General features: G+C 56.0%; 1 protein-coding gene across 2 annotated transcripts in view; it reads left to right on the top strand.

Moving 5' to 3' along the window:
- Positions 1 to 22,341, top strand: part of RCCD1 (RCC1 domain containing 1) — a 62,163-nt gene that overhangs the window by 4,960 nt on the left and 34,862 nt on the right. Inside the window, exons 6-8 of one of the 2 annotated variants that reach the window (XR_014793640.1) lie at positions 2,422 to 2,586; positions 3,013 to 3,042; positions 3,945 to 4,541. Coding sequence is in view for 1 of the 2 variants with exons in the window: in XM_084869246.1 (XP_084725372.1) it covers positions 2,422 to 2,586; positions 3,013 to 3,042; positions 3,945 to 4,096 (347 nt within the window). In the remaining variant the exon portion in view is untranslated. Of the gene's footprint in view, positions 1 to 2,421; positions 2,587 to 3,012; positions 3,043 to 3,944; positions 4,769 to 22,341 lie in introns of those variants that run through there. The other variant, XM_084869246.1, reaches the window with a different exon arrangement.

The raw sequence follows: 22,341 nt of genomic DNA, 5'->3' as shown, positions 1-22,341 counted from the left end.
GTTCCCACCGCACCCTCTGCCCTTACCTCCCCCACTGTCCTCATGCATAGGTGTGCGATTTTTGTCCAGTCCCTTCCTGCACCCCCATACCCCTTTTCCCCCTGAGAATTATCAGTCCACTCCCTTTATATGCCCCTAGTTTTATTATATTCACCAGTTTATTCTGTTCCTCGGATTTTTAATTCACTTGATTTTTGGGCTCGCTTGTTGAGAAATCAGCTGTCAGTCGTATGGGTGTTCACTTGTAGGTAGTTAACTGTTTTTGGCTTGCTGCTTGTAAGATTCTCTCTTTGTCTTTTGCTCTTGGCATTTTAATTATGATGTGTCTTGGTGTGGTCCTCTTTGGATTCCTTTTGTTTGGGGTTTTGTGCGCTTCCTAGACTTGTAAGTCTATTTCTTTCACCAAGTGGGGGAAGTTTTCAGTCATTATTTCTTCAAATAGGTTTTTAGTGTCTTGCTCTTTCTCTTCTTCTGGCACCCACACAATTCGGACGTTGGTACGCTTGAAGTTGTCCCAGAGGCTTCTTACACTATCTTCAACTTTTTTCTTTTTTCTTCTCTGGTTGAGTGTTTTTGCTTCTTTGTATTTCAAATCTTTGACTCGATTCTTTTTTTTTTTTTTTTTTTAATATATTTTATTGATTTTTCACAGAGAGGAAGAGAGAGGGATAGAGAGTTAGAAACATCGATGAGAGAGAATCATCGACCAGCTGCCTCTTGCACACCCCCATGGGGGATGTGCCCGCAACCAAGGTACATGCCCTTGACCGGAATCGAACCCAGGACCTTTCAGTCTGCAGGCCGATGCTCTATCCATTGAGCCAAACCGGTGCCGGCTGACTCGATTCTTGTGTTCCTCTAGTCTGCTGTTGGGTCTCTGTATAATATTTTTTATTTCAGTCAGTGTATGTTTAATTTCTAGTTGATCCTTTTTCATGTCCTTGAGGGTCTCACTAAATTTATTGGCCTTTTCTAGGAAATTATTGAAAAACCTTATAACTGTGGTTTTGAACTCTATATCCAGTCGTTTGTTTTCCTCCATTTCTTTCGTTTGTGATCTGTTACTTTGTCTCTGCATTCTTGCTGCTTCAATGAGTTGCTAAGGTGGGTAGGTGTCCTCTAAGGCCCAGTGGGTCAGCCTCCCCAGTCACCTGAGGTGGACACCCTTTTTAAAAAATATATATATTTTATTGATTTTTTACAGAGAGGAAGGGAGAGAGATAGAGAGCTAGAAACGTTGATGAGAGAGAAACATTGACCAGCTGCCTCCTGCATAACCCCTACCGGGGATGTGCCCGCAACCAAGGTACATGCCCTTGACTGGAATCAAACCCGGGACCTTTCAGACCGCAGACCGATGCTCTATCCACTGAGCCAAACCGGTTTCGGCGAGGTGGACACTCTTGGTGCAGCCCTTTGTGGTCTGTGTGTACAGCCTTGGTGTAGTTAAGCATTGATTGTTGTTGGTATCACTGGGAGGAATTGACCTCTAGGTCAATGTCTATGTGTATCAGCTGGGTCTACGCCGGGAGACCTTCTGTATTGGAGACGGCCTTATAGGACCAGACGTGCAAAATTGCAAAAGCCTCTGTGCTCAGCTTGGATGGGGCGGAGTCTCAGGGCTGAGCAGACAGCCTTGGCTTCCCATCAGCCCTGCCCTTGCACCCGTGCCTCCAAACCTCTGCCTTCTGTGGCTCCCCTGAGTTTCTGCCTGACAGTCCAGATTCCCCCAGGCTCGCCCGGAACTGGGGGTCAGTGCATTTGGAACTGGGGTTCAGTGCAGTCGGGGGCTTCCTTCCCCCTCCCGCCAGAGAAAGCCAGCCAGGCACTCAGCCGCCCTTCCTCTCTGCACGTGTGTCTCCGTACCTCAGTCCTTTGCGGCTCCTCTGATTCTCCGAGAGCTTTCCTCTTTCCTTCTAGCTGTAGAATTCCCACTGAGCCGGCCTTCCTGTGGTTCTGGACGATGTCCGCTCTGCCTTTTGGTTGTAGTTTTGAAGCTGTTGTGCGGGGCAGCAGATTAGATGCTTACCTACGCCGCCATCCTGGTTTCACTTTGCCATTGGTGGATTCTTGTGTGTGCGCTGTCTCGGCCAGGGAACAAACCTGCTAACCTCGGTGTTTGGGGACGATGCTCTGAGAGTCTAACCAGCTGAGCTACCCTACCCGGCCAGGGGAGTCTCAGCTCCTGGCTCCCACACGTCTCCGTCCTTCCCGGCTCCTGGCCACAGGCTGGCCTGAGAGCTCACGGTGCTCGGAAGGGACACGTGATGTCCTGGGGGCCCAGGACACACGGGACCGCGTTCCTCAGGGGAGGGCGTGCAGCGAGGCCGATGCCCACGCCCCGCGCACGGCCGCGCTTCCTGGGGGCGCGTTAGGCCCGGGGTCAGCCCCTGCGACCCTCCTCGCTCTCCCCTCTTCAAGCCCCTGCGCTGAAGGAAGGCGGTGCTGGGCTGAAGGGGCCCGCTGAGGACGCAGCCGCCACCCCCTTCATTGCCGTGCAGCCCTTCCCGGCCCTCCTGGACCTGCCCCTGGGCGCCGACGCGGCCGCCGCCAGCTGCGGGTCCCGGCACACGGCCGTGGTGACGCGTGAGTGCCCCCCGAGGGCCGTGCAGGTGTCAGTCCGCCCGTCTCCGTCTGGTGGCCGCGGGGCTGCTGTCCCCTGAGAGACCACCGTCGTACGGCCCGACTGCAGAGGTCTCTGGAGGCTGGGCCGGCGGCCTCTGCAGGCGCAGACCGTCCCGGCCTCCGGTCGGCGCCCGCCCCGTCCGGCTGCGAGAGGCCTGGGCTCAGGAGCTGGGAGGGGCAGGTCGTGGGGGGCGTGGGGGAGGCGGCCAGCCGAGGGGCAGGTCCTGGGCCAGCCGAGGGGGTTGGCTGGTTAGAAAGCCGAGCCCGCGCGGAGCAGTGCTCTGTCCGTCCCCCGGTGGGCGTTGTGGGGTCAGGCTGCGGGCCGGCCGGCCGGTTGGCGGCCCCGGAGCCGGGCAGCACGGTGACCGCCCGCCCTTCCGGTTGCAGGGACCGGGGAGCTGTACACCTGGGGCTGGGGTAAGTCCGGGGGGCGGGGCGCCGGGGGCGGGGCCAGGCCGAGGAGCTGTCTCTGGAACAGGCTGGGCGCCAGGCTCAGACGCTGTCTGCTTCCCATCGGCCTTTCTTTTCCTTCTTCCCAAGTGTTTCCTGTTTATGTATATACCAGAGGCCCCGTGCATGAAGTTAGTGCTGGGGGGCGGTCCCCTTGCCAGGCCTGGGCCCTCTTGCAGCCCAGGACCCCTCACTCCTTACGCCCGCCTGCTGCGCTCCTGCCTCTGCTGCAGCTCTGGCCAGCCGTGAGCCTGGCTTCTGGTGGGCGGTGCTCCCCATGTGGGAGGACACTTCTTCAGTGTCTGCCCCCTGGTGGTCTGTGCACGTCATAGCAACCAGTCATTCCTCCATTTGGTAGATTTGCATATTAGGTTTTTATTCTATAGGATATAGACATTTTCCCATTGATTTTTAGAGAGTGGGAGAGAGAGGGGAAGACAGAGAGGAACATCAATGGGAAAGAAACATACGGATTGGTTGCCTTCTGCACGAGTCCTGACCGGGGCCTGGGCCGGGGAGATGCTTGCAACCGAGGTCCGTGCCCTTGACTGGAATCGAACCCAGGACGCTTCAGTCCGCGGGCTGACGCCCTAGCCACTGAGCCGCACCGGCCAGGGCCCCGTCTGCCTTCCTGGAGAGCCGTTTGTCTCAGGGGGAGTAGGTAGCCAGCGTCTGTGAGACACCTTGTGGCCTGGCCCCGGGCTCGGAGCCCCCGGGGACCCGGAGGCAGCTGGCCGGAGGCCGGCCTCCTGGACCACAGCGGAGGCCGCGGGTGCCGGCTGGGGCCCACCCCGGGCGGGTTCCTGCCGGCGGGGGGCGGCCCGGGGAAGGCCCCCGGAGCGGCCGGCCACGGGTCCCGTCTCCCGCAGGCAAGTACGGACAGCTGGGCCACGGGGACACGGCCAGCCGGGACCGGCCCCGCCGGGTGGAGCGCTTTGTGCGGGAGCAGCTCCGGGTCACGGCGGTGAGCTGCGGGCCCTGGAGCACCTACGTGCGCGCGGTGGAGCCGGGGAGGAGCTGACGCCGCAGACACGGGCGGGCGTGACGCGAGTGGGCAGCACAGCAGGTTAGAGCGGATGCCTGGGAGGCCCCGCCGGGCCCCGCCTCCGCCTCCGCCTCCTCCTCCTCCTCCTCCGCCTCGCCCGTCTCTTCCCCGGCTCCCCCTCCGACCACAGTGCTCAGCGTGGTCCTCGGGTTGGAAACACCCGGAGGGCTTTGGACACGGGGCCCAGGCCAGCATCGGAGGCCCTGAGACCAGCCCGGCCGGCCGGCGTGGCGCAGCGGCTGAGTGTTGACTGTGAACCAGGAGGTGGCGGTTCCATTCCGGTTGGGAATGTGCCCCAGCTGTGAACTCCATCCCCAGTGGGGGGCGTGCAGGAGGCAGCCGATCCGTGACTCTCATCCTGGATGTTTCTGTCTCTCACTTCCACTGTGAAAGCAATAAAAATATGCTAACAAACAAACGTGTGCCGAAACCAGAGTGGCTCAGTGGGTAGAGCGTCGGTCTGTGGACTGAGGGGTCCTAGGTTCGATTCCGGTCAAGGGCATGGACCTTGGTTGCGGGCACATCCTCAGTGCGGGGTGTGCAAGAGTCAGCTGATCGATGTTTCTCTCTCATCGATGTTTCTAACTCTGTATCCCTTCTCTTCCTCTCTGTAAAAAATTAATAAAATATATATTTTTAAAAACACAATGTTAATTCTTCCTGTCCATGAACACAGTATATGCTTCTGTTTGTGTCTTCTTCAATTTATAAAAACAGAAAACAAACAAACGTGAAGTCAGAACCTCGGATCCCGTGTCACCGTCGTCTGTCCCCCCCGCCTCAGTTACATCTTCTTTGGTTGATGGTCATTTCAACCTGTTGTTTTTCGGTTAGTCTTATAGGCATGCACACAAGTCCTTTGGTTGATCTCTCCCCCTGACCCCCACCCTCCCCTACCTTCCCTCTGAGGTTTGAGAGTCTGATCGCTGCTTCTCTGTCTCTAGGTCAGTTTTTGTTCATCAGTTTATGTTGTTCATTATTTCCTCTAGATGTGTGAGATCATGTGATCCAAGAAAGACCCTTGTAAGAACCTAAACTGAGACAAGCCATAATGGTTATGCTGAGAGGCCAGTGAATCAGTCTGTAGTGAGTTCCTTTCTGGGCCAACAGTTCTTTCTGAGTCCCCATTTCCATGTCAAACAGTTCCTTATGTGTCCATGTCAGCCGTGCTATTTCAGATCCGGTTGGTGGACAAATGGTGGTGATGCAGGTCTGACCGTCTCTGGTTTGGTCCTGGGCATCCCTCAGTGACACACAGCTGCTGTCCGCTAGTATGGCGAGGCGTCGTCAGCATCTTTCATCTCTGAATTGTTTCTCTTCTTTCTTTTTTTCTTAAATATATTTTATTGATTTTTTACAGAGAGGAAGAGAGAGGGATAGAGAGTTAGAAACATCGATGAGAGAGAAACATCGATCAGCTGCCTCTTGCACATCCCCTACTGGGGATGTGCCCACAACCAAGGTACATGCCCTTGACCGGAATCGAACCCGGGACCCTTGAGTCCGCAAGCCGACGCTCTATCTACTGAGCCAAACTGGTTTCGGCTGAATTATTTCTCTTCTGTCTTCATGGCTGGAGCACTCCTGTCAATTCCTCTCTGTTGCAGGAATCCAGATGGTCTCAGAGTTGTTTTCTGGAAATATACAGACATATTCTCGACCAAAAGTTAATAAGTATTTTCTATACGTTTGAACCAGGCTCGCCCCGGGTCAGCGTCCCCAGCGTTCAGTGTGGTCCCGTGTGCGCGCTTAGAACCAGGGACCCTGCCTGCCCCACCCCGCTGGCGTGTGCCGGAAATGAGCCCCCTGTGCCTGCCAGGAGAGTGTCCGTGTGTCTGCACCGAGAATCCAGTGTCAGGGTCTCTGTCGTGCGGCTTCTCACTGAGAATCAGGGTCCTGTGTGCGCGTGCACCAAGAATGGGGGTCACTGGCTCTCGTGTGAGCGCGCTGTAAGCAGGGGTCCCAGGCAGCTGTGCCCCGCGCCCCAAATTCCCCAAGGGGCGCTGGGTCCTGTGCACCCTCTCAGGTTCCCATTTTTTTTTTTAAAATATATTTTTATTGATTTTTTTTACAGAGAGGAAGGGAGAGAGATTGAGAGCTAGAAATGTCGATGAGAGAGAAACATCGACCAGCTGCCTCTTGCACACCCCCTACTGGGGATGTGCCCGCAACTCAGGTACATGCCCTTGACTGGAATCGAACCTGGGACCTATATAAAATCACTACCGGCCCCAGGCAGGAAATTCGTGCAAGGGGCTCCGCCCTCACAGCCCTGGCTGCGTCCGGAAGGACATCCGGAAGGCCGTTCGGCTGTCCGGTCTAATTAGCATATCATGCTTTTATTAGTGTAGATGTCTGTGTGAATAGACATAGCTTTTCCTGTGTTTATTTGGATGCCTCTCATTGGGATGCCTGTGCTTATCTGTGTTGCGTAACTGGGCTTGTCTGGGTGGCTTCCATGTTGTAGCTGATGTGAGAAGCGCTGCTGTGAACATGAGGGTGCAGAGACTCTGTAAGACCCCGTCCTCAGCTCCTTTGGCGGTCGGTGTACCAGCTGTGGAATTGCTGAGCTGTGTGGTCATTTTTTAAAAATATATATATATTTTAATGATTTCAGAGAGGAAGGGAGAGGGAAAAGAGAGACACACATCCATGATGGGAGAGAATCACGGATCGGCTGCCTCCTGCACGCCCCACATTGGGGATGGAGCCCGCAACCCGGGCCTGTGCCCTGACCGGGAATCGATCTGTGGCCTCCTGCCGGTTCACAGGTTGAACACTCAGCCACTGAGCCACACCGGCCAGGCTGGTAATTTCACTTTTAATTATCTGAGGAGCCTGCACACTGTTTCACATGGCGGCTGCGCCATTTCACATTCCCACCAGCCGTGCACAAAGGCTGGCACTTCCCTCCACCTCATCGGCGTGTGCTTCCTGGGCGCTTGTTTGTTCGCTGTAAAGGACGTCTCAGTCCGGGTCTGCCTTTCCCTGCTGCTCAGCGGTGTGCAGCGCCACCTGTTGGCACGTGTGCACCGGCCGTGTGTGTGTGTGTGTGTGTGTGTGTGTGTGTGTGGCACATGTGCACCGGCCGTGTGTGTGTGTGTGTGTGTGTGTGTGGCACGTGCACCTGCCGGCCTTCGGTGATGAGCCTGCCCTTGCCCATTGGACGGCCTTGCACAGTCACCACCAGGGGGCAGCCCTCGCCGGCTCGGCTCAGTGGTTAGGGCATGGGCCCCTGCGCCAGAGGGTCATGGGTTCGATTCCAATCACTGGTTCCATCCCCAATCCGGAGGGGTGAGTGAGGGACACAGTCAGTGTGTCTCTCTCACATCGCTGTTTCACTCTCCTTCCCTCCCTCCCCCTTCCAGTCTCTCCAGAACTCAGTGGAAAAATATCCTCAGCCCAGCTGGGGTGGCTCAGTGGTGGAGCATTGACCCATACACCACGAGGTCCCTGGTTTGATTCCTGCTCAGGGCACATGCCCGGATTGTGGGCTCCATCCCCAGTGTGGAGCATGCAGATCGATGTTGATGATTCTCTCTCATTGATGCTTCTATTTCTCTCCCTTTCCCTCCCTCTCTCTCTAAAATCAATAAAAATGAAGTTAAAAAAAAAAAAAGAATAAAAGGCTTAAAAACATCCTTGGGTGAGGAGTAACCAAAACGAAAAAGGAGTGGGTTTATTCCTGGGCTCTTCATTTTATTCTTTTCGTCTCTATGTCTGTTGGTAGGCCATTGTCCGCCTGCTTTGATTACTCTAGCTTTGTAGTAAGTTTTGAAGTCAAAGTGTGAATCTTCCAACTTTGCTCTGCTTTTCCAAGATTGTTTTGGCTGTTGGGATCCCTTGCAATTCCATATCAACCTGATGACCTGCTTTTAACTTTTTTGGGGGGGAAAAGAGAAAAGAAAAAGGAAGTCGGTGGGATGCGGATAGAGATTTTATTGAATCTATAGGTCAGTTTGGGGAGTATTACCATCTTAATTAAAAAGTCTTCCACTCTGTGACGATGTCAATTTATTTAGGTCTTTAATTTCTTCAAGCAATTATGTGTAGTTTTCAGTGTACAGGTCTTTTATTATCTCCTTGGTTAAATTTATTCCTAAGTGTTTATTCTTTCGGACACCATTGTAAATGGAACTGTTTCCTTAATTTCATTTTGGATCATTATTACTAACTTATAGAAATACAATTGACTTTGTGTGTGTGTTGATCTTGTATCCCATAACTTTGCTGAATTTATCAGCTCAAATAGTTTTTCTTGGTAGATTCGTTAGGATTTTCTATAGTGTGTCCTTTAAAAAAAGGTATACATACTTTGAATGATTATAAAATCAGTGTTTATTAACATACAGTTCATTTTCAAAATTTAAAAGAATTTACAGAAATGAATAACTTTATCTCTCTATGTATCCCCATAAAAGTCTAATGACACTTTTTTTTTTAATATATTTTATTGACTTTTTACAGAGAGGAAGGGAGAGAGATAGAGAGCTAGAAACGTCGATGAGGGAGAATCATCGACCAGCTGCCTCCTGCACACCCCCCACCGGGGATGGGCCCGCAACCATGTACATGCCCCTGACTGGAAATCGAACCTGGGACCCTTCAGTCCGCAGGCCGACGCTCTATCCACTGAGCCACACCGGTCTTGGCTCTAATGACACTTCAGGATAAATTGTCTTTGTTCAAAGTTTTGGTATCCGTCTGGCTTCCCCCATTATTCCAAATCAGTTAAACCTGACAACTAGTACAGATTGAGTTATCAGCTGTTACGGAGTGTATACATTTTTGGAGAACGCCCTATATAAAATCACTACCGGCCCCAGGCAGGAAATTCGTGCAAGGAGCTCGGCCCTCACAGCCCTGGCTGCATCCGGAAGGACATCGGAAGGCCGTTCGGCTGTCCGGTCTAATTAGCATATCATGCTTTTATTAGTGTAGATGTCTGTGTGAATAGACATAGCTTTTCCTGTGTTTATTTGGATGCCTCTCCCTGTCTCATTGGGATGCCCGTGTTTATCTGTGTTGCGTAACCGGGCTGGCAGACCTTCCAGTGCAGGGCGGGATGGACATGGGACAGTGGGCCCCCTTGCCTTGTTTCTGGTCTCGGGGGGCCGAGCCCCGTGGGCTTTTGAAAATGCCTTTTGTCGTGTTGAGTAAGTTCTGTTCTTTCTGGCTTGTGAGCGTTTTCGCCATGAGGGGGCACTGGCGCCTGTCCCCCCACCCCATCCTATGAGACGGGAATGGGTTTATTTATTTTATTTTTTAATATATTTTATTGATTTTGTACAGAGAGGAAGGGAGAGAGATAGAGAGTTAGAAACATCGATGAGAGAGAGTCATCGATCAGCTGCCTCCTGCACACCCCCTACTGAGGATATGCTGGCAACCAAGGTACATGCTCTTGACCGGAATCGAACCCGGGACCTTACAGTCCCCAAGCCGACGCTCTATCCATTGAGCCAAATGGGTTTCAGCTATTTTAGTTATTTTTAAATATATTTTATTTATTTTTTACAGAGAGGAGGAAAGAGGGATAGAGAGCTAGAAACATCGATGGGAGAGAAACATCAACCAGCTGCCTCCTGCACACCCCCCACCGGGCATGTGCCCACAACCAATGTACATGCCTTTGACCGGAATCGTACCTGGGACCTTTCAGTCCCCAGGCAGACGCGCTACCACTGAGTCAAACCGGTTTCGGCTATTTTAGTTATTTTTAAAATATATTTTTATTGACTTCAGAGAGGAAGGGAGAAGGAGAAATAGAAACGATGAGAGTCATCGATCAGCTGCCTCCAACACACCCCCTATTGGGGACTTGACTACCAAGCCACACCAGCCAGGCTTCAGTGTTTTGGGAGAGTTTGAAAAGTATTGATGTTATTTTATTTATTTTTTTAAAATGTTTGGTAACATTCACTAGGAAAGCCATCTGGTCCTGGGTTATTTTTGTTGTGAGGGTTTGAGTACTGACTCAAGCTTGTTACAGTTCTATTCAGACTTCCTTTTATTATTATCACTCTTATTGATTTTAGAGAAACATCTACTTTGTTATAACAGTTATTTTATTTTTTAAATGGCTTAGTGTTTAAGTGACTGTCTAACATAGGGTTGTCGAACTCAATCAGAGAAGGGGCCAAAATCTAAAATCCAGCCTAAATCGCGGGCTGAATGGTTTACTGAACAGTCATAAACTGACAATGTCATAAACTGACAGCGGAGTGCAGTGATGACAGCGCGGTGCGGGCCACATTGCAAGGCCTGGCGGGCTGGATTTGGCCCGCGGGCCATGTGTTTGACACATGTGGTCTAACAGATCACACACTGGCGGAAAAGTGTGGAGTATTTCTGTTTTACACCGGGTTGGGACAGGGAGAATGAAAACCTAGCATTTAGATGGTTGAAGAAATTCTCATTTAAAAGTTTGGGCATGTCTAAAAAGACAATCAGCACCTTATGTATGTGGTTCTGGATCGAAAGGAAAGACTATTTTGACGTGTGTTGTAATTTCAGATGTATTCTTACCCCTGCTGACAGGAGGGCTGTGTTAACGCATTGCGGACCAGTAGTTTTATTGCTGGCTTTCCCCGGTGGCCAGGTGAGCATCTGTTGCCAAAACGTTTACATAAATGTTAGAGGCACCCTTTAAAACGACCTACCCATTGAAGTTACTTATTACATATTCTTACAAGCTAGTGTCCTTTTAAAGTATTCTTGTGATCGGCCACAAACCTTAAAAACACGGGGATCCTCGTAATCAGCCTGCAGTGTGTTAAACACAAGTGGGACTAGATCTTTCTCCTTTTGATTCAGTTTTTGGCTTTTGTGTGCTCTGTGTGGTACATAAATTCTCTCTACCTTGTGGGGGCGCAGGAGAGTCCCCCCCGGCCGCTCTCCGTGGTGCCGATCGCTCCCACCCGGGGCCTGTGCCCTGGTGGCCCTGGTCGGTGAGTTCCCTCTGGGCTCCTCCCTGTCTTGCTAACAGTGTGCAGCGTTCACACCGCTGTGAGCGGGCTGAACTGTGACTTTAGCTCCACGTCCACTGGCTTTCTACTCTGCGGACACCGCCCCCCACGGTCCTCCTCCCTCCCTCTTGGGGGGTGGGCAGGCGGGAGGCCCGGTCCCCCTGGGACCCTCTTCTCAGCAGCGGGAGGGGAGCTGGAGGTGCCGCCGTGTGGGAAGTGGTGGCTGCCAGGCCGGGGGGCTGAGGCCACCCTGCTGTGCCCCAGGGCAGCCCCAACAGGAGCTGTCAGCAACCCCACCCCATCCAGGGCACCCAGGGGCCTCCCCTCCGGGCGGCCCCCCCCAGCGCGTGGTGGGGCTGGGCTGTCAGGTTGGAGGAAGGAGGAGGAGGAGGAGGACAGGAGAGTCTGGAGGTGGTCAGGGGCGAGGACTGGAGTCGGGAGGTCAGAAGTCCAAGGTCAGATGCCACGGTTGAGGACCTGAGGGGAGACCACAGGTCTGGGTCTGGGGCCGGGGACTGGAACCTCTGCTCTGCTCCTCACCTTGGCTGCAGGGCCGAGGCCTCCCTGGAGGCGGTGCTCGGGCCAGGGCTCCGGGATGGGCAGGAGCCGAGGACGTCACTGTGCCGGGGGGTGACAGGCTGGGACAGGCACAGAGGTGCCCCGCGGGCTCTCAGCACCGCCCCCTGCAGGCCTGGTGTGCTGACCCCGCAGCCCCGCCCTGAGATGGAGGCGAAGGAGTGGGAGTGGGTGGGGGAGGCGCGCGGGAAGGAGTGCCGGCCCAGGGGAGCCCCCCCCCCCCCCCCCCGGGGATGCCCATGCGGGTGCGTGAGTGCGGTGGGGCTGGAGGTGCGGTGGGCGGGCGATGTGGCCACGTAGCACACGCCCCCCGCGGGGAGGGTGCTCACAGGGGCGCCCTGGCAGAGGGTGAGACTGGCCGTGTCCTGGGGGAGGAGGAAGGGCTGGCTCCGCCCCCCAGCCCCTGCCTCCTGGTCCTCGGGGTCCTGGGCGGGGCCGGGGGCTCAGGACCTGCTGGGTCTTCCCGGGTCGGGGGGGGGGGGGGGGGGGGGCTGGTCTCTGGGGCGTTTCACATGCGCAGGAGCCAGCACGTACCCGGCGTGAGGCACCTCGGAGGGAGTTACAGGGACAGGGAGGGCCGGCGAGCTGGAGCCTGGCCGGTGGCCCCGGGGGCGGCTGTCTGGACTGGCGTCCCGCCCTGCACGGGCCCTGGAGGGTCTGAGTGGCCAGGGGTGTGTCCGGGCGACCGTCAGGGAGCGTCTGTGCACATCACGCCTGCCAGGGGCGCCCTGCAGGGCTCACCCCAGAGAACAGGGAGCGAGGGAGACGGCGGGGCACTGACCCTCACCGGGCCTCAGTTTCCCTTTGGGGAAGCGGATGCTGGCGGACGGGGGCGGGGCCGCACAGCCAGGACCTGTCTCTGCAGCAGCTGCGTTCTCCTGGGAGAGCACACGTGTCCCCACCCCGGGAGGCGGAGGGGCTGCTGGGACGCTGCCTGTGGGTGGAGGAGGCAGTCCCGTCTCCACCACAGCCAGGGCCCCGCTGTTTGGGGGCTCCCCACGTTGGGGCTCCCCTAAGGCGACCGTGCCCATGTGTGGTCTCAGGCTGCGCAGCCCCGCCGCGGCCATAAAAGGAACAACGGCGCCCTCGTGTGGCCTCGCAGGTGCGGGCGGGTCGCTGCTGCGGCCGGAGCTGGGCCTGGAGCTCGGCCTCCACAAGACGTGCGTCCTGGGGGGCTCTGAGCTGAGCAGGGGTGTCGGCTGCCAGACCCGTCCCCTCCGGGAGCCGGAGACGGGGGGCCCGGGTCCGAGGAGGCCCCCTCCTGGAGGCCGTCCGGGTGGGGCTCCCGGAAGAGGCTGCTGCCCCCCGAGGACACGGAGTGTGAGGCCAGGAGGGCCTGTGAGCCGCGGGGAGAGGCCCCGGAGGCCGGGGGCGAGGCTTGGTCTCCAGGCGACGACGAGCCGAGGGTTCTGGGTGAGTGTGACCCCGGGACGGGGGGGGGGGTGGGGGGTGGGGGCCCTGGCTGGGCGGCCGGCCCCGGGGCCACACTGACCGCCTCCCCCGCAGGCTCCACGCCCCCTCCCGGCCCCGCCGTGCGCAGCGGCCTCTCCGCCCGCGGCCTCCAGGCCCTGACCCAGTCCCCGCTGCTGCTCCCCGGGAGGGCGCCCCCCGCGCAGGGCACGGCCGCCCCGGGTAAGTCCTGGCCGCTCTCCACGCCCCGGGGCCGGGGCCGGGGCCGGGGCCGGGGCCGGGGGAGGGCGGTTTTGAGCGGCGAAGGGGCAGTGACGTGCGGTGCCACCCAGGGAACCCCGTCCTACCAGGCACTTGGGGTCCTGAAGGCGGCGGCAGGCGCGGTGCACCGTCTGCTGGTTTCTCAGCAGAAACCACGCAGACCGGGCGGGAGTGACAAGAAACAGTGAACAGTGAGTGCCCACAGCCATCACTCTACCCAGCAATGCTATCCCTCAGAATGGAAGGTCAGATAAAGAGCTTCACAGATAAAAAAAAAAGGCTAATAAGAAGGTAAAGACAAAAATTATGAACAAATACTTGATATCTATCAACAAGTGAATCAAAATCAAGTGAATAAAAAATCTGATGAGCAGAATGCACTGGTGAACATTGGAATCAGGGGCATAGAGAGGGAGTGGACTGAATTCCGGGGGAAGGGGTGTGGGGGTGCTGGAAGAGACTGGACAAAAATCGTACACCTACGGATGAGGACGGGGGAGGGGGGAGAGGAACAATTGTAATGATCTGAACAATAAAGATTTATTAAATCTCCCCGGGTCCCTGTGCCCGTCCCGAGGCCAGAGGTGGCCGTGGGCACCGCCCTGGGAGGAGGGAGTGGCAGGATCCGCTCCGGGGAACGGAGGCCAGTTCCCGCTGGCTGGCGGTGAGGCAGGACTCCTTTGTGGTGGATGCACACGGCGGTCCCTGCCAGGCCCGGGTCCACGGCCGCTGTGGAGGACAGCGGTTCCTCTGCAGGTAGGTCAGGCCCGGCTGGCCCCGCCGCTGCCGCAGGGCCTGTGGGGGCACAGGGGAGAGGGGCTCAGGGGAGGGGGGCTCAGGGGAGAGGATGAGGTGCAGGGGAGAGGGGCTCAGGGGAGAGGAGCTCAGGGGAGGGGGGCTCAGGGGGGCGCTCAGGGGAGAGGGGCTCAGGGGAGAGGGGGACAGGGGAGAGGGGCTCAGGGGAGAGGGGCTCAGGGGAGAGGGGCTCAGGGGAGAGGGGCTCAGGGGAGAGGGGCTCAGGGGAGGGGGGCTCAGGGGAGGGGGGCTCAGGGGAGAGGGGCTCAGGGGAGAGGGGCTCAGGGGAGAGGGGGACAGGGGAGGGGGGCTCAGGGGAGAGGGGCTCAGGGGAGAGGGGCTCAGGGGAGAGGGGCTCAGGGGAGAGGGGCTCAGGGGAGGGGGGCTCAGGGGAGGGGGGCCCAGGGGAGAGGGGCTCAGGGGAGAGGGGCTCAGGGGAGAGGGGGACAGGGGAGAGGGGCTCAGGGGAGAGGGGCTCAGGGGAGAGGGGCTCAGGGGAGGGGGGGACAGGGGAGAGGGGCTCAGGGGAGAGGGGCTCAGGGGAGAGGAGCTCAGGGGAGGGGGGCTCAGGGGGGCGCTCAGGGGAGAGGGGCTCAGGGGAGAGGGGGACAGGGGAGGGGGGCTCAGGGGAGAGGGGCTCAGGGGAGGGGGGCTCAGGGGAGAGGGGCTCAGGGGAGAGGGGCACAGGGGAGAGGGGCTCAGGGGAGAGGGGCACAGGGGAGAGGGGCTCAGGGGAGAGGAGCTCAGGGGAGGGGGGCTCAGGGGGGCGCTCAGGGGAGAGGGGCTCAGGGGAGAGGGGGACAGGGGAGGGGGGCTCAGGGGAGAGGGGCTCAGGGGAGGGGGGCTCAGGGGAGGGGGGCTCAGGGGAGGGGGGCTCAGGGGAGAGGGGCTCAGGGGAGAGGGGCACAGGGGAGAGGGGCTCAGGGGAGAGGGGCTCAGGGGAGGGGGGCTCAGGGGAGAGGGGCACAGGGGAGGGGGGCTCAGGGGAGAGGGGCTCAGGGGAGAGGATGAGGTGCAGGGGAGGGGGGTGCAGGGGAGGGGGGCTCAGGGGAGGGGGGCTCAGGGGAGAGGGGCTCAGGGGAGAGGGGCTCAGGGGAGAGGGGCTCAGGGGAGAGGGGCTCAGGGGAGAGGGGCTCAGGGGAGAGGATGAGGTGCAGGGGAGAGGGGCTCAGGGGAGAGGGGCTCAGGGGAGAGGGGCTCAGGGGAGGGGGGCTCAGGGGAGGGGGGCTCAGGGGAGGGGGGCACAGGGGAGAGGGGCACAGGGGAGGGGGGCTCAGGGGAGGGGGGCTCAGGGGAGGGGGGCTCAGGGGAGGGGGGCTCAGGGGAGAGGGGCTCAGGGGAGGGGGGCTCAGGGGAGGGGGGCACAGGGGAGAGGGGCACAGGGGAGGGGGGCTCAGGGGAGAGGGGCTCAGGGGAGGGGGGCTCAGGGGAGAGGGGCTCAGGGGAGGGGGGCTCAGGGGAGAGGGGCTCAGGGGAGAGGATGAGGTGCAGGGGAGAGGGGCACAGGGGAGAGGGGCACAGGGGAGGGGGGCACAGGGGAGGGGGGCTCAGGGGAGAGGGGCTCAGGGGAGGGGGGCTCAGGGGAGAGGGGCTCAGGGGAGAGGATGAGGTGCAGGGGAGAGGGGCTCAGGGGAGAGGGGCTCAGGGGAGAGGGGCTCAGGGGAGGGGGGGACAGGGGAGGGGGGGACAGGGGAGAGGGGCTCAGGGGAGAGGGGCTCAGGGGAGGGGGGCTCAGGGGAGGGGGCTCAGGGGAGAGGGGGACAGGGGAGAGGGGCTCAGGGGAGGGGGGCTCAGGGGAGGGGGCACAGGGGAGAGGGGCTCAGGGGAGGGGGGCTCAGGGGAGGGGGCACAGGGGAGGGGGGCTCAGGGGAGGGGGCACAGGGGAGAGGGGCTCAGGGGGGGGGCACAGGGGAGAGGGGCTCAGGGGAGAGGGGCTCAGGGGAGAGGGGCAACACTGCCTTGATGTCCGAGCTCTGCGCCCTTACAGTGCACACGCCCCGCTCCCAGCACACAGCGCACCGTGTGGCCACACTGATGAGGACACAGTGGTCACCGCGTCTGGATGAGCCCGGACCGGCTCCAGCGGGGTCTCCTGCCTGTCGCTCCGAGAGACCAGCCCCTGACGCTCTGCTGTGTGAGCCTGAGCCACGCGTGGCCGCCGCCTCTGTCCTTCAGTGCGCTCCGCCGGGCGGCCTTTGCCGGAGCCCAGAACCCACTGGAATCGGTAAATACACCTGTGAGTGCACACTGAGTCTGTGTGTGTGCCATGTGTTCCGGTTCGGCTCAGCTGTAGACACTGAAGCAGCGGGGACAGGCCATTATTGCTGACTCCTGGTCACCTGCCTTCGTCCGCTGAGTGTAGGGGCATAATTAATTGGGGCATAATTGGGACACTTGGCATAGTGGGCAGGATTCCAAAACAAATTTCTCCGAAGTGCAGGCAGATAAGTATTTAAAACTGGCAAAAACACTCATGTTTCGGTCGGAGTATTAAGGAAACGACCACCGAGTGTAAAGGGGATTAACCTGGCACCAACCAAGAGACCTGGTCCTGAGGACACGGTCAGAGGTCGCCCACCACGAGGGTCTTAGCGGCCTCTGTGTGCACACGGGGCCTGTTGGCGATCACACCAGCCGGCCTGTTCCCAGCTGGAGACTCGACATCGGAGCATGTCGCCTAGGTTTGGTCCAAAATCGAAACTCCCCTTCAAATTCAAGGAATTAAAGTTAGGGAAACTGAAAGTAAAGGAAAATGAAACTTTTTGAAGAATAAATTTACAGCAGAGCCGAACTTATGAACAACATTTTGAAGCAGCCATAACAACTCTCCTAGAAAGCACACCTGCACAGGAACACACCGCATACACAGGATTCTGTCTGTCTGGTAGGAACGGACCAAGACTCAGTCTCACTCAACACCAGGCAGAGAGTTAAAAACTTCTTTAACAAGCTTTTCAAAAGAAACGACCTACCGAGCCCAACAAACCACCAGGAAGCGATGCTGGCCAAATATAAAACCCGGACAGCCCCGGCCTCAACCAAAACATAGCAGATCCTAACAGTCTGATCCAATAACTGACAAGCGCCACCACAGGAGCAGGAGGAATATTACTGCAGTAACAGGTTCATCACGTGTTAGGTATGGACATCCTACCATTGTTGTCACATTTCCCACACCCAGGCTCCATAAATCACAGCTTCCCTCACCGCACTGCACATACCTCCATGAACACTGCCAGAACCAAATACACATTCATTCACACCTCAACACCCTCTAGAAGAGGACATGAGGATGTAACCAGAGCACTTAAACTTCTGGGAGAAGATGGAACCAGGCAGATCACACATTTATAACAGCCCCATCTGGCCTGTGGAAAGCCTAACGGCACCCACAGGATCAGCAGTGACGATCGCAGCCTGAATCAGCCTCATCAGATGGATGGCCGCCTGCCTGATGCACAAGAAGTAATCGATATTATCCAGACAGACAACCCGGGGCTTATGGCAGCTGACCTCAGACAGCTGCTTTGCAGTACCTGTAGCTGAACAATCCAGACCCTTGACCACATTTATACAGCAAGGCGAACACCGATTCAAAAGACTCCCACAGGGACACACCAACTGTCCCACCGTCGCACACAACCTACTCCCTAACAACATGGACCCCACAAAACACAAATCCACAATCATACAATACACAGATGACATTCTCCTCTAGAACCATGAAAACAGATTCTACAACCTGATCTCTAGTCACTAGTCACACACCTGAGGTCACTAGGCTGGCCGTTAATCCAGCCCCCCGACGCCACAGCATCTTCCGGCTCCACTGGAGCTCGGGGGCAGGAACACACCGAACTAAGTGACAGATAAATCACTACACTTAACCCTTTGCACTCTGCTGTCCCCTCTCAGGGGACATCGGAATTCTAGCATATCACTCGGATGTCCCCTCTCAGGGGACATTGCAGTTTATTAGTGATTACGGGGAATTGAGTTATTTCAACGGACGTGTCCGCCGCAAAGTAGCGTCGAGTAGCTGGTAGCCAATGTCCAGAATGGTTCGGAGTGCAAAGGGTTAAAAAGCCCAACCAATGGAAAAGAAGCACAACAGTTAATGGGACTTTTGTTCTTACAGATCTCATTACACTACCTGTATTTGAAAATTTCAACAATCCTTTCCTCAAATTAATAACAACCCTACATTTGGTAAAATAGCTCCCGTATGCTTCATTGAATTTATCCTGAATGGCAACCAGTCCAACATAGAAAATTTATATGATATATATATATATATATATATATATATATATATATATATATATATATTTTTTTTTTTTTTTTTTTTTTTTGAGAAAATTTGTTTAAAATAAAAGATGACTTTGATTGAATTCTTGGAGCATACGTTGAACTTCTTACTGTTCTCAATTGCTTTCATGCCACGGAAAAAAATCCCTCCTCAAGTCTTACGGCTTCTCCAGGCACACACTGTCATTTAATATGAATATTAAATAAAAAATATCCCAACCCACATTTTGGGGATATGGGGAAACCTCACCACACCACATTTCCCAGGAATCATATCCAATACACACATCACTTAAAGACGAACCTATTCACTCTTTAATGGATCTCACCTCTGTAACACTCCAGCAACCAGAGCATGCATTCCTGCCCATCTCACTAACATACCCGTCTTCCAACTTTCACCACACACACCCTAGACTCCCGGCCCTCAGAAACACCCTGCTAGACCCGGAGGGAGGCCCCTCCACATGGGGAAACGTCTCATGGTCAAGAGGAAACTACAGATCTCCAGTCTCCCCCTTAACAGGCCTACGCCCCGTATAACCTCACCGGTGGCCGTGTCTCTAACCCCAATCCACAAGGTCCAAACTCCCCTACCTACTCCAGACATATCAGACCTCTGCTCCTTCCTTCAATTCTCTCCCCACCAATCCGTATTCTTATGGCCCGTTCCCCCTCACCTCCTGGACCAGCTTTTCTGTTCCTTTCAAATTCACCACTACAACATCCCAGACACCCGATTCACCCCGTAGCTCCACCACACACATGTGCCAATCCCCTCAAACAGGATCAGACCTAATATCGTCTCTAACCCTGACCTGGCACACCATTCATGCGTAAATACTCAGGGTCCCTCACAGGGTCTGAAACCTGTGGCACGGTGCTACAATAATGGAGCGAACATTAATCCAACAAACACACGCAGACTTCCAGGAACCCTATCTCAGGACCACCAACAATACACGCTCCACTACAGGGAGGGCACATGGGGCAAATTATACCTGCCCTCTTACCCATTACGGCCGCACTGTATCACCCACCATGGATGGTTACTATACACACCTCTCCTTCGCTCACTGCTTCACAAAAACCCCCTTCAGCTGCGTTATTCCTAGAGGACGTTATGACAGCCCAGGATGCCTTAGATTCTAAGGCTTAGAACGTCCCGCTGCCAACCAGCGTTCTCTTACGGATCACCAATCCTCCACCTTCCACATCCCCACCACCGATTATACCCCAGACAAGCAACCAATCAAATTATTTACAGACCTATCATCCACTCTACAACTATGGTATTTACAGACCGATCATCCACTCTTCAACTATGGTATTTACAGACCGATCATCCACTCTACAACTATGGTATTTACAAAACATTTCCTAGCGACCATCATCACTCCCCAACGTGCACCCCGAAGAAATAACCTCCAGGTAAACCCATCCCTGCCATCTACTGGACAGACCAACCTCAGATGTTTTGGACTCGCTATTGCAGCTCTCACGGTGTCTATCGCTAACGCTGTCAAAATTGCGGAAATATCTTTAGACCTACAAAAACACACCGAACATGCCCGAGCCAGTTTGGCTCAGTGGATAGTGCGTCAGCCTGGGGAATGCAAAGTCCCAGGTTCCATTCCATCCAAGGGCACATGCCTGGGCTGCGGGCTTGATCCCCAGTAGGGTGTGTGCAGGAGGCAGCCGATCACTGATTCTCATCACCGATGTTTCTATCTCTCGCTCCATCTCCCTTCCTCTCTGAAATCAATAAAGAAATATATATTTAAAAAACAAAAATACACCAAACTTCAAAACTCTACATGTAATGAAGTCTTCACCTCCTATCTAGAAATTTCAATTCATCCTAGGAATTAGCAATCCAAATCCAACAACAACTAAACCCGACTCCGCCTACTTCATGCTGAGCCTTCCTTCTTCCCGAAAACGCCCTTGTGAATTCACACCTCACAGCTGCCCCCTCTTCAACTACCCCCTTCTCGTACCCATGCAGCCCTACACCCCAGAAACCCTCATGTATAACTTAGGCCACTTTTATTTCCTCCCCTGCTTTGTGAATATCACATCGTACGACCACACCTCTAATTGTGACCTTCCTCTTGATTCTTCTACCGTTTCCCCGAAAATAAGACAGTGTCTTATATTAATTTTTTCTCCCAAAGTTGCGCTAGGTCTTATTTTCGGGGAAACACGGTAGTAACTGCACCCTTCTTTCTCACACTATGAATATTCCATATCTTAATCACACCCAATATTCCTCCTGTGTTGAAAGAACTTCCCTATATTTTCATCCCTCTGTACCTGTCCGTTCTCAAGCTCCCGAAACATCACCCCGCCCCCGGTTCCATGAACAACACCATTTCTACGTTAAAACAACTCCAGAAACGCTCTGAGGACGCCTTCAGGAAACTTGGAGCAACATCCAAAGCCATGGCCCGCCTGCTCCTGACACCCAGCAGCACGACCCTCAGCCCAGCGCGGGCCCGGCCGCCTCAATAAACTCTGACTCTGGGACCAGCGTCACTTCTGGAGGACAGGGCCGTGTACCCAGTGGAACCTTTTAACCCCCATCACATCCGAACAGGATGGAACCCCTCACCTCTGCTGGGCAAACACTAAGACCATCTTATTTCTCTTAGCCGTTATCTCCCTCCTCTCCCCGCATCGGACTGCCGCTGCAGAAAGAATAAACTAATTTTGGCCTCAGGTCCCCTCCATACATGTCCCTCGGGGACCACCGGGTGGAATGTTAAAATAACGTAACTGCTCCAATGTATGAGGTAATTACTGTGTGAAATGTCTGCTGTATGGAAACCCCAATACTCTCACTTCCAACATTGATGAACACCCCACTACCCTGATGTACAAGCTCTGCGCCCTTACAGTGTGAAGGCCCTGCTCCCAGCACAAGGCGCACCGTCAGGCCGCGCTGATGCGGACACGGTGGTCACCGCGTCTACGGAAGCCTGGACCGGCTTCAGCGGGGTCTCCTGCCCGTCGCTCCGAGAGACCAGCCCTGACGCTCTGCTGTGTGGGCCTGAGCCACTGCCTTCATCGTCCGTCCTTCCGTGCGCTTCACGCGGTGGCCTTTGCTGGGCCCAGGACCCACTGGAATCGGTAAATACACCTGTGTGAGTGCACACTGAGTCTGTGTGCGTGTCATGTGTTCCGGTTCGGCTCAGCTGTCTAGACACTGAAGCAGCAGGGGACAGGCCGCGATGGCCTCTGTCCGCTGAGTGCAGGCACATAATTAACTGGGGCATAATCGGGACAGGAACAGGCGGAGGCGCAGATGGACGGGAAGCAGGAGGATAGGCCTCGTGGTTTGGCTCAATGAAGGAGCAGCATCTGCGGCCCGAGGGGCCCGAGGATCCGCTTCGGAGGGACTGAGGCCAGCTCCCGGCTGGCTGTCAGGGAGGCAGGACCCTTCTGCTGGACGCACACGGCACTTACCTGTCAGGCCCGGCCCGCCAGGTGCTGCCGGCTACAGTGGGTTCCTCCGAGGTGGGTCAGGCCGGGCTGGCCCTTGGCGCCCCCCCAGGGGTTTGTCCGTTTCATGAACTCCGGGCTCGCGCCCCTGGGAAAGAGAGAGGAGTCATATAAACAAAATCAGACACGAACCCGGTGCCACAGACGTCAGAGATAACGCCAACCATCAGGTGAGAACACTGACAGCCCTGATGCCACCAAACTCAATGACCCAGATCAGTGGTCGGCAAACTCAGTCCACAGCCAGATATTGAAACAATTGAAATTTCTTTTGAGAGCCACATTTTTTTAAACTTAAACTTCTTCTAACGCCACTTCTTCAAAATAGACTCGCCCAGGCCGAGGTATCTTGTGGAAGAGGCACACTCAAGGGGCCAAAGAGCTGCAGTTTGCCGACCA

This window comes from Pipistrellus hanaki (assembly GCF_964339955.1).
Source record: "Pipistrellus hanaki genome assembly, chromosome: 21".
Classification (NCBI taxonomy): Eukaryota; Metazoa; Chordata; class Mammalia; order Chiroptera; family Vespertilionidae; genus Pipistrellus; species Pipistrellus hanaki.
This window is presented reverse-complemented; position numbering and strand designations above follow the sequence as displayed.